The 12,369-nt window shown below is 43.5% G+C and overlaps 1 protein-coding gene across 1 annotated transcript in view; it reads right to left on the reverse strand.

Annotated features, from left to right (window-relative positions):
• Window positions 1-58: 58 nt before the first annotated feature.
• ELK3 (ELK3, ETS transcription factor) overlaps window positions 59-12,369 on the reverse strand; it is a 35,752-nt gene continuing 23,441 nt past the window's right edge. Inside the window, exons 3-5 of the mRNA XM_008636554.2 lie at window positions 9,392-10,186; window positions 4,297-4,419; window positions 59-1,675 (exon numbers count right to left, since the gene is read on the reverse strand). Coding sequence (XP_008634776.1) covers window positions 1,577-1,675; window positions 4,297-4,419; window positions 9,392-10,186 — 1,017 coding nt within the window. The 3' untranslated portion in view covers window positions 59-1,576. The remainder of the gene's footprint in view (window positions 1,676-4,296; window positions 4,420-9,391; window positions 10,187-12,369) is intronic.

A 12,369-nucleotide genomic window follows, 5' to 3' on the forward strand; every position in this document is an offset into this window, starting at 1 on the left:
TTCCTGCTGTCTTTTGTCAACCACCTCTGCCCCAAAAATGGCTTTTCAACATCAGAGCTGCATTAATAAAATGTTTATTTAGCACCTTTCAGGTTGAAGGATCCAAAAGCACTTTACAAATAACTACACACATCATCACTGAAATGCATCCAAGCAGAAAATCAGCAGACAACTCACTGCATACATTTCAAAAAGAATGGACTGTGGCCAGCTGCTCGGCCAGAAAGCGAAGTAGAGGTTTGAATGACCTGTCACAAACAGGAATCAGATTTGGGGCTGGCTTTTAGGGTCTCATCTGAAAAACCAACACAGTAAAGCTGCATTCAAGCCAATTTAGCCACCTCAGGGAACTGAAGATTTGCATCAGCCCTGCCAGGATTAGAGTCTGTGGTGCCAGGGAGTCTGGCCTAATCCTAACCTGACATTTAGATGACTAAGCCATCCCCTCAAGGTAGAGGACATACCCAGTAAGTCCAAGTTGCAAGTATATAGTAACACAGTGCTGTTTTTTCATCCAGAATTCATCTGTTTATACATAAACATCCCACATGTACAGTCTCTGCCTCTTTGCAAGCACCAGGCATCAATTTACAGACCTGTAACTTTTCCAGCTTTGGGGGAAGGGGAAATGTGACCTTCTGAGCTTGAGTTGCTACAATAGTCTTTCCAGGGAAGTAGTACAAGGCACTTGGCACAGCTGAATAAAGCACCTGGAGGTTATCAGGAATGATCCTCATTCCCTGGGTGGACAGAGATTACCTGCACTCTTTCCAGCTGTAATGGTGACAGTTCATGAGAAGTACAGGCCAAATAAATTGTGAGCAATGTCTCCTTTTCCACAGAAGTACTCTCAAATGCTGGAAACATGTCATGAACATACACAGCCCAGTTCCTCCCATTTGCAATTTGACAGAAGAACTTGGGCATAAATGTGGCTTTGTTACTCTGAACTACATCTGGCTGTAACATGGATTACGTTTTTCACTTCAGCAAAGAAAAATTATAAGGCTATTTTTATACAATTTGAAAGCACTTAATACAAAGTTACATTAATACACTGCATCATATGGCCTAGCTGTGGAGAAAATACTGAAATACTACCATAGGGCTGTTCAATACTAGTTTTTTTCTTTCAACTTTTTATCTTAATACTAGAAAATATATAAATCATTTACATGACTTTATGCAAAAGAAGGCACAGCCGGTTATAGTTTACACAAGCACAATGCATAATATGCAGAAAAAGGGATTAAAAAGAAGCTTCACATCCCTATTAGGTACATTGTTGCAATCCATTACGAAAAGTACTTCATCAACAACAGAAGTGTTCAACACTTGAGAGCTATGATATAAAAAAATTATAATTCATTTAATGCATAACAGATTTATATATACTTTTATATATAAACACTGTTGAAAAATGCTAACATAATAAAAGTAGATTATCCATGTAATGAAAAGTGCAAACCAAAGTAATAAAGGGATTCACAATGTCCTTCTCGTGACACAGGAAAAACTAGCCCATAGGAATGAAGTGTTAAATTCACCAATACGTCCTTGGTATGATGAGGCATCATCAGGATTTCTGAGCATTTGGAGGAAGCAGTACTGGTGAAGAGGCTCTGTCCAGACTGGGGAGTGGCACTGGTATGTGACCATTTAGCAGAGTTGGAAACTGTTAAGAGGCCAAAAGGTAAAAATCACTCTTTATCTCAAAACATTCAGCCCAAGAAGCACATGGATTTAGCATTTGCAAATGGCTCCAGATGGTTACAAGAGTTGTGATGTCTGTACAGTAAGACATATATCAAATGCTTGCATCAGCCATTAGGAATGCAAAATAGAGGACAAAACCTGAATAATTTGTAAATGCACGAGGATATAAAAATCTGTTATTGGCCATTTTATATATAAAAGTTCACATAATACATTTATCATCACCCTGGGAAAGTGAACACTACAGAGCAGTCTTTGCCATCCATTGTGCTTCCAAAAATGTTCTTCAGTCTACATTCTATTAATTACAGTACATCCTTTTTGTCTGTCTTTTATGCAGGAAAGAGTTTGGCAAAAGTGAAAGCTGAGATGTAGTTTTAGGGCAGAAAAAGTACAACTGGGGTACAAAGCATGGGGAAAATTACTCTCAAGTAATTACAGTTTCTGCATTCACTCAGAAACTACAAATGAGCTACGCTGGGTCATTCAGCATGCAAAGCACAATGTATTGTCATTTAGATTAACCTGCTGCTTCTGAAGTACTGTGCAAAAAAACTTATTCAATACAGAAGCTGTATATTCCTAGTTCATGACGGTATCATGACAGCACCTTGCCTGCAGTGGTGGGTATTGACTAGTTCTTAACTTCTGACCTGAGAAAAAGTAAAGCAAGTAGGTGGAATAAACTTGCTGCAGCATGAGGCAGGAATTATCCCAGTGGTAGATACTGATCTGGCCTCGAGGCCCAGCTCCATGAGCTGTGCTGGGTTTCTGTTGGCTTGAGGGAGACAAGAGCTGAACAACTTTAAGCATCTGATGTATTTTTATCCTTTATCAGATCAGTCCTTGGACAGACAACTGTGGTAACCACCCCCTCCACGTGCATGTAATAACGTGCTCGTAACAAGTTTACTCTTCCATCAGATGGTAGTTGGTGATTCCTGTCTGCCCCACTCCGTGTAAGGCCGGGCCGAGCAGCGTGGTGCTGCAGGGGGTCTGGCACCGTGCTCCTGGTGTGGCCCGGACTGGCTGATACCTCTGCTTTAACCACACCAAACCTCAGGAAATGCTTCCATCACTTCTGCCAAGATTCATTGAAACACTGAACCTGATTACAAGCTCTTCCCTGGGTATGCATGGAGTGTGGGCTGGCCTGTGCAGGCAGCCTGAGGAGAGCTCTGCCCTGGCGCCTACACTGGCTTGACCCATCAGTTCTCAGTGGGCCTGACTGGGCCTCAGCTGTGGTTTTCATTTCCTATTTACTGTTAAAATAAGGCTTTGTGCTCTACAACTTGTTATCGTGGCCTTGGCTTGAATCAAACATAATTTATAAGGTCCTTTGGGTCTCTCAGAAGGGAAAGCTAGGGCCCCTCCTCACTTTCAGTTCCCCAGGGAATGGCCAGCATGTGTCCATATGAGCTCATCCCAGGCCTTGGTGTAGGCACTTCTCAGATTAAATGTCTGGCTGTTTCTAACCATGTGCGCAAAACTAAGGTCCAGTAGGGATTACTGAGTTTATCTGAAACACAAATAAGGAGCCCTGAGCTCCATGTGCAGCTGGAGGTGGGAAGACTTGACTATCTCAGTGCAGACAGTACCTGACCAACTACTTGAACTAAAGCCCAGCCCTGGATTTGGGCAGTCAGCCTCCCTGAAGGTTCACAGACTAACACAGGGTCCCTGTCTAGCAGCAGCCTTCTCCTCTGTTAGTGCTGGCCATCCACAGCAGTTCATTCCAGGGGTATCCTTGCACTCTTCAGATGGCTGTTGGGCTCCTGTGCTTCTTGCCAATCAGCAGATCAAAATAATTTTTTCTGTGACTTAATGAATCAGCTGTTTTGCAGCAGCTACAGCTGGAGCTGCAAATACCATCCCCACCATCTTCTTCCTGAGCCTCAGGCAAATGCTGCTGCTGAGTGCTGTGGCCATCATGGCTTACTTAATAACTTTTGTATTTACCACATCTCTATAAAACTTTGAGAATTTTACTCTGCCTATACTCAGGAGAGAGTGGACACAGTGCTGCCTTTCTGCGATTACATATGGCGAGGTCATGTGCAGAGGTATGTCCTTGCTTGAGGACACATGGATAATTGGCAGGAGAACTGGAAATAGAGCCTTTAGGTTCAGAGTGCCTTGCTTTCTGAGTGAGAAGTAGCTCATTAGGACAAAAGGATAAACCTATATCCACCTCACTGAGAGAGACCCAAACAGTCTTGGTTTTCCCAGAGTCTGTGTTCCAGCCCTTTCCTGGCTGGTCACTGACTGGTCTGCACTCTCTTCCTGCAACTCTGAGAGCTCTGTTACCTGTTCTCTCCGGGGTCCAGCATTTATTTCTCTTTCCTTCACACAAATATGTGTGTGCTTGCTGCAGCAGACGCTGCCGTGTAGGTTCCGACTGTGCTGCCAAGGACTGGAAGAGGGTACAAGTAAGTAGGCCTCTCGTTAAAAGTGCCCGGTAATGCCCATATTTTCTTGATCTGTTTGAAAAGCTTCAGGATGATGTGAGGAGATGTTCCCCCAATGTCTCTTCCATGTGTGCACATTTAGCAATGAAAGCTGTGCATTGGGAAGACCTACCTGGAACAGAGTGTTTGGTCCCTGCAGCCTGGCAGGACTCAGAGGAGCAACAGGACTGAGGCTGCTCCAGAAGTGAATGCTAGACAGCAGTGGGCTGGGGGTCAGCAATAATCCACTGGGGGTCTGCAAGACAAAAAGCACCCCATCATGCACAGCTCAGAGTTAACAGCTCCATGCAGCACTCTCCACCCCTAAAGCCTTACACATCATCTACTGGCTCTGTTTCCCAGTGAATTCAGACATACAGCATGGTCAGCAGCAGCTGCCCATCCAGCCCTGCATCCTGGCCCCACAGTGGTCAGTACTGGATACTTGCACATTTAATATTCTTTCATATGTAAATTGATTTAATTTCTATTTGCTTAACAAGATGCACAGTTACTGTTTATTTGAACCGCACTCATGCATTGTAACATACAGAATAATACCATGGTGCCTGCCACCATCACCTAGTCTCCTTCAGAATCAGTTTTTGCCTTTTGAAGGGCAGCAATTCCTTGACCTGACTGCAGCTTTTGAAGCATTACTGCAATCATGCGTGGAGCTGAAAGAATCACTGCTGGCCTTGGACGTTTAGTCCCCTGATGGCACCTCTTCATAATGGAAGAGGCTTCAAGAAGCATGCTTCAAGAATGCATGGGCTGAGCAGGGAGAGGCAGGTGTATGGGCTGGGTGCCCAGGGGGACACAGAGAGCACAGCTAGTTGTTTGAAAAGAACCAAAATGGCAAGAACTTAGAATCCAAGGCTTTTCCCAACTCAGAGGTGCCTCCTTCCAGTGCCATGATGCACAAGAATTGCTGGGATTGCCCTCAGCATTCTTAAAGCACAACTGGAGGGGAGGTAAGAGTTGGAACACATGCAAATCTTCATTTCAATGAAGAATTACGTGAATTATTCTGTATTCAGAATAACTTTCATCATGCCAAAAAAGAACATGTGACAGTTTTGAAAAAAGTATATGGCATAATGAGTTAATCTCACCAGTAATCTTGATGCCAATTATCAAAATCAGTCCTATTTAGTAAAGCACTTAATGGAATTTGAGTACACACTTAGCAAGCAAACATGTGCTTTGCTGCGTAGAACAACTGCCTCGGTGCTCTTCTGAACTGGGCCATCCTTTTGTCCAGAGTTTAAAATATGTAAAGAGAAGATAGAAGATAGAGAGTATCTGCATCTCCCTGTAGTAACAGCAGGTCATGTATTCTGGTGCTCCCCACTGGGCCAGAACTACAAATTCCCACGTAGGGCAGTCGCAGCCAGGGTCTCCCTTACCAGCTGCTGACTCCAGGGCCCATGACACCCTGCTGCCTGCCAGCCCCGGCAGAGAGCAGGCTCACACAGGCACTGCCACAGCTCACGTGCATTTTGAGTATCACAGACTTCATTCGCCAAGCAGTGCCTGAGGCATCAGCTGCGGTGTTTGGGGCTCTGTGCAGATACACAGAACACAGACCTGCTGTGACATGCTTGCACTGCAGTTCACAACAAGGTCAAACAGTTTGGCACCAGCAGAAGAGATGGGAAAGACAAGGAGCAGCAAACATTAAAGTTATCCTGGTGATTCTGAAAGGCTGTTTAATACAAAGACCTTGGCTGCTCTTGAATGGTTTTGCTAAGGAATCTCAGAAGAAGTGAGGTTTGTGGAGAAATGTGCAGGGAAAGGACCCTGCCACCTTCCTTGTGCTGAAGAAGGTGGATCAGAAACATGAAACCCCATGGAAGAAACCACAGTTATGTCCCAAGGAGTAATAAACCCATGGTATCACTGGGAAAGCAAAAAATGTTGATGCAGTAAATCAGCAGGTCACAGGAGTACCAGTCAGGGCTGGGATATATCTGCATGACAACAAAAGGAGCAAAGAGTGGATGGAGGCCTGGCAGGGAGAAGACCTCAGTCTTGATCTCAGTAAGTGACAGCTCTTGTCAAAAAAACCCAAAAAAAAACCAAAAAAAAAAAAAAAAAACAAAAAAAACCCAAAACACTTGACAAGCAGGCACTTGTCAAAAGTCCTTTACAAAACACTCTCTTCCCAGGACCATGTTGCTTTCATGGAGAAAGAAATCAGCAGCACCAGTGAGAGCCCCTTTCATGTGCTGCATTTCAAGCTGATGCTCCATTGGCAGGCGGCTACCGATGGAGATTTTTGAGGCTGACAACACACTGAATTAGGTCAGGATAAATACTCAGATCTACTTACAGAAGAGCCTACTAACCTTAAAACCAAAGATGTAATCAGCAAGAGCCAACAACACTCAACTAAGGACACAGTACTGTGCCAGCTGTACTAAGAACTCCAGTGAGCAGCCTCCATTCTTTATTTTTTCTTTAAGAAGCTGCAGATATCCAGAAATGAAAGTGCAGTTCTTGAGGGGGTCTTTTGAAAATAATGAGGAAAATTTGGAGGTGTTTATTCCTATCTAGATACAGCCAGAGCAAGTCTTCAGAGAGACCTGAAACTGAGCTGCCCTCCGTTCATCTCTGCTAGCATGACTAACAACAGTGCTAAGCAAAAGCTCACGTCCTTTGATGAGCAGAGCACTAACATCTGCAAGTTCTGCCAGAACCAAGAGCCAGCCAAAGCAAGCCTCCAAATCTGTTTAATATTTAGTGTAAAAAGAGCACAGGGCCTCCCAGGCTTGTTCTCAGTATTGCCATCAGCCAAGCATCAAAACCACCAGAGGAAACCTAAGTGTAAACAACACCACAGGACAGGCTATCCCTAAATTACATGCGGAAATTGATGTGTCACTTCATTTTCTGCCTGCATGCAGCTGTACATCTGGTCTTAGATGTGGAACCCATTGGGAAGTTCCTACTTTAAAAATGTCATTATAATCTAAGCACAGGAACAGTTTAAATAGAAATCATTCATTGCACAGGATTATGTTAAGCAATGATGCTCATGGCTCCTGACTTCCGTGACAATGTGTGTAAGCACAATCTTGTCACTTCCAGCTGTTAGATAACAGGAAGTGCTGTCACACATACATTTCTGTTCTGAAATTGATTGTGTGTATCATGTGGCCTTTCACAGCATTCCACCTGACAGTATTCCTCATGACCAGCAGGTACAGTGGAAAGCCATTTGAAATACCCTCTCAGGCAGCAGGACCTTCTCAGAACCTACATCACTCCTGCAGCAGACATTCTGTTCTGCACCTGCCCATGGCAGCAGGTGTTTCACACTGGGATCTGATAAATCAGAGACCATTTGAGATATGATGCATGTTCTTCCTTGGATAATGGGATGAACAGCAGATTTCCAGTCTAAATTATGGTTTTAGTTATTCTGCATTGTGATATTACAGTTATCTGAATACAGCTGTTACGTAATTTTCAGTTTATATTCACTAGGACAAGCGTTTAGGATGCAGGGTGCTTCTTATCCACACTAGAAAAAGGAGGCTAAAGGAGAGGATAAAAGCTATGTTGCTGTATAGCCAAAAGTTTAAATAATTAGACCCAGAAACTATCCTACACAGATGCCATATGCCTCTTCTGTGATAGGACAACCTATCACAGAAAAAGGTTTGTGATGGCTTTAAGTTGGGTAACACTCATCCCAGCCTTAGCTATCCTTCCTGCTAAAGGAGTGCCACAATCCTCAACATAATTCCCTTCTACATCTTTCAGGGCAGTAAGTACACCAGTTTATAGATGAATGGGAAAGTTAAATATTCAAAGAAATAATTACAAAATGAGGAAACAAATCTCTGTTCATCCTGTGGTTTGGAGCAGCAGCAGATTAAAGTGGGTTTGAAACAACTCACACCGTTATTGTGTCTGGTTGGCATCTGATGTGATTTGCTCCCAACAAACAAAATACTGTGGTTATACCACAGTTAGAGGTTATACGTTTGTCAATGCATCTCAGTTTTGGTTTGCCACACTTCTGTTCTTCCTGTCAAACATAACTTCACTTAAAGGCTTTATGATGTCAAAAATGTCAAAAATGACAGGTGTCAGCCCACAACTCCTCTTTCTTGGTGACACACTTTTGTATCTCAGTGGCTTACAGGTGTGCCTGAGCTGCACAAACTCGCTCTGCAGCCAGCTGAAAAGCTCAGAAGAGCAAGTGCTGTGCTGGCTGAGAGCACTTGCCAACATTCATTTCTGCCAGGGCCTTTGTGCCATGCAGGCACACAATGCTGCCTGCATCAAACACCTCCAACAACTTCCAACAGGGAAGAGGTGACAGGATTCTGGATACCATGTGTGTCCTAGACAGTCTGAAGTGAGTGGGAGCTTGTAATACACCTTTGTACGTATTTATTTACTGTCCGGTTTGCTACATTCAATGCTAATATTTGCATCAACTGCTATTTCAAGGCTGGGGATCTTGGGGGATATTCCACATTGGGATGATTTTACTCTTGGACTTTTTTTTGTCTAATTCTGAGGTGGTATTGTGAGACAAAACTCACCAATGAACATACATAGTCATATCTATATGATTTTCCTCTTCTGCTCTGAACTCCTAGGGTTTTTTTCACAGACTTGCTTGAAAATGAGAACTTGCTGTCGACATTACCACAAATATGTTATTAAAAAGAACAAAATAACCTTCTGGTTATTCACTAGGTCTGTGCTGAAGGGAGGCTCTGGCAAGTACTCTGTGGATCTGTACAACTTTGGAAATTTAAACTGACTTCAGAGCCTGTCTTAGGAATCACTTAATTTGCTCTGCATTCAAAAATTAACAAAAAGGTCACACTGTTTGAATGGATGCAACATCTAGTAGAGAAATCCCACATGCTCAAGTTGTGACCTACAAAACCCCTTTGGTTTTCTTTTTTGCTTTTTCCTGCTTGTTTTGTAGATCTGGAGGCTGGTTTGAACTGATAAACAATTCACTAATGGCTGCCCATCTCCTTATCCTTCCAGGCAGTCTGCAAACAGCTACGGCTTTTCCCACACTCAATTAGGAACAAACCCCAGGAGAAACCTACTTTCCACCCCTTGTTCAGAGCACTGCTGTGTTTCCCTCTTTCCCATGTGTTGGGGTTTTGTTCCCATCAGGTGGTGACAGACCCATAGATCTAACACTCTTGGCCACAAGGAGGGAATACCTGGAGACAGGCAGGTCTTACCTGTGCAGTGAAGAAAGCTGGAGTCAGGGATCCTGAAGGAAGCGCAGGGCTGTTGAGGGCGATGGAACCGATGTCAGTGCTGGAGAGAATCATAGGTGGGGCAGAGATTTCCAAGCCTTTGGGTTTTTTAGCCTTTGGGGGAAGAGATGGGGATTTGGCCTTGGAGCCTGAGGAGAGGTTCAGAGGCTCAAGGGAATCTGAGTCGTGGCAACTGGACTCAAGGAAGAAGCTCCTGTGTTCTGTAGGGAGGGGTGAGGTGGGAGACAGAGATGGTGACCTGGAAGAGGATGATGATGGAGATGAAATGCTGGCACTGTTGGGTAGCATTAAGGAAGATATTTTAGCTGATACTGAAGAGTTGAGGAAAGCAGAGGCAGCTGCTGTTTCAGAAGTAGAAGGCAACGACACCATGGGCCTTGTAACTTGTTTGTCTGTTTTGTTTGTCACAAATCTGATAACAGTCCGGACTTCTTCAACTGGTGTGTTTCCTTCTGACTTCTCCTCCAGTTTTTCTGTTTTGATTGTCTTGTAAGGGTCTGGCTGGTTCTGTAGAGAGTTGATAGTGAAAGAGGAGTACAGGCCAGAGTGGATATATTCATTACGGCTTGTGCTTTTCAGTGCTGACAAGCTGTGCTTGTGCTGATCCCTGCTCTCCGAAGGCATCTTACAGTCGCTGTCCTGCAGCAAAAGGCTCTCTCTGCTGATTTCCACAGCATGTGGATCCATTTTTAAAATCTCAGGAAAGGAGACAAACTTGTATACAAATTTTTGTCCGATTACTTTCTTTATGATGTTCTGCAAATACAAAGAAGGTGCTAGAAAGATCAGCATTTCAGAGGCAACCAGTACTGTAAACACAAGGGCAGGAGGCAGTCCTCCCTTGTGAAGCTAAGCAGGTCATTTTGCAGGGCTCCAAATGCTGATCACCCTTGACTTACTCCAGTACCTCTTTCTGCTCAGCCAGGGAGTCCACTCCCAGCTCCTCATGGTTTCCAACAAAATCACCATCATTAGGTGACAAAGACCTACTGGTGGCCTGTTTTACTTCTGCTTCCTCTGAAGCAGCTTGGGAATATTTTCTTTCCAGTAAAAGCAATTCTGCTGCCTTTGTGGATTCAAGCCATGCCACCACTTGCATTCTGCAATAAAGGCAAACTCTTTCATTTATGCCTCCTAAAACTGACACCAACTGCCCTGAGGATGAAGTACTCTCAGAATGTCTGCAAGGGACAAAACCACCTCAGCCTCCTGGCCCCAGTTATTTACCCTCTGTTCCTTACCACATAAGGAAAGGATTGAGCTAAACTGACTGTCTTTCTGTCAATGATCATGAACTTATGTCTGCAAAAATGCAACCCCTTGCATGTGCTGGAAAAGTACTTATGTCCTGTGGTATCCCCTGCACTACCTCCAGGCCTGCATTAGGCTCCGGATGCTCACTGGTGCAGGCAGAAGGTTTTCATCAGTCTAAGCTAACTATGGAAATTAATTACTGAAAAAATCCCAAACTTTTTAAAGGTTTGTAGAGCCATGTATTTTTTTCTTAAAGTGTCCCTTTGTGGAAAGAACTGATTCCTTTTGAGACTTTTTATGAGCATCCTTTTTCTAGTCCTAGCTCTCCTCCTGCAAACCCAGGCTGGCTGCCTGCTCTAACACAAAGCCCGACATCCCCAAGGATATGTGAGCATATCCTTGTGTGCCACAAAGGCACTTTATGGCACAGGCCTGGCCTAGGGACTGGAATATTTACCACCCTAAGCCAAGATTTCCATGCTAATTTCTCTCTCCTTGAAGCCCCTGGTGGAGAGTTTAAATTGCCTCTGAAAAACCCTTTCCAAGAGGCTTCCCTTTAGTCCAGCACATCTGCTGCACCTCCAGCTGCTATTCTGCAGACATCTGCTTTGCTGTACATATGGGAGTGTAAATATTTACAAATTTCCTAAAAATCTAATTGGTTTTTCGTTCTACCACAGCTTCTGACACCAATAGTGGAAACATTTGTTAAACTAAATGAAAATTTTAAAAAAATTAAGGAAAAGGAAAAGAAACATCATCTCTCTCTATGTATGGACAATATGTAGGGCTGGGTGCTTGTAGTGCCTGCACTACACCTTGTTCAGTCACAAAAGCAAGGATCCTTTTGTGAAAGAATCTGCACTTGGGTATCAGAACCTCTTCTGTCTTTCAGCTGAGCTACTGCACTCTGTAATTCATCTGTTTGAATGTCCTGGCATTTCATTCAGGCACCTTCTTGAATACAAAACTAACCCTACAAAGAACCCAGGGATGCAGCTTTGCATCACAGGTCAGGAGCTGTGTCACAAATAGAAGATGTTGTTTCCCAAATTGATAACGGGGATCTGTAGCAAAGAGAAGAATTAAATTCAGCAAGCTCAGACTAAAGGCACAAAAAAGCTGCCCTCTTCCATGCTGAACTGTACACACATCTACCCACCTAGCAGATGCTGCAGTGTCTTTTTTTGCCCTCCAAAGGTTCAGGACATATAGTTAGCCCACAGAATCTCAATCTGCATGATCTTTAATTCCCATGGCTTTGGGCTTGGCCTAGATTTTTATTCACTGCTAATTAGATGCAACACTGGATGAATGCACTTCTTCTGCACTCTCAGTATTGCATTCTTTTTCCAAAAAGCAAAACCTCCAAACTACTCACAAATGAAAAAAACCATCCCAACCAGATTTTTGTTTTCTTTCTTTAATATATATATACTAATTTAAAATAATGCCTCCCCTCTGCTCCTGGCAGCTTTGAGTTATTGTAACATCAAGCACTAGCAACTGAGATCCTCCTTGGAAAATGTGACTCTCAGCGGAACAAGATTAACTGTATTTAAGGGTTGCACTTTAACACTGACGCAGGCTTGAAATGGGGGAACATTGCTATAAAAAGCAACTGAACAGGCTGGTGAGTTTATACTTCCTTTGTTATTATTAAATATAGTTATATTTTAAGAACA

Source organism: Corvus brachyrhynchos, unplaced genomic scaffold (genome assembly GCF_000691975.1).
Source record: "Corvus brachyrhynchos isolate BGI_N302 unplaced genomic scaffold, ASM69197v1 scaffold56, whole genome shotgun sequence".
NCBI lineage: Eukaryota > Metazoa > Chordata > Aves > Passeriformes > Corvidae > Corvus > Corvus brachyrhynchos.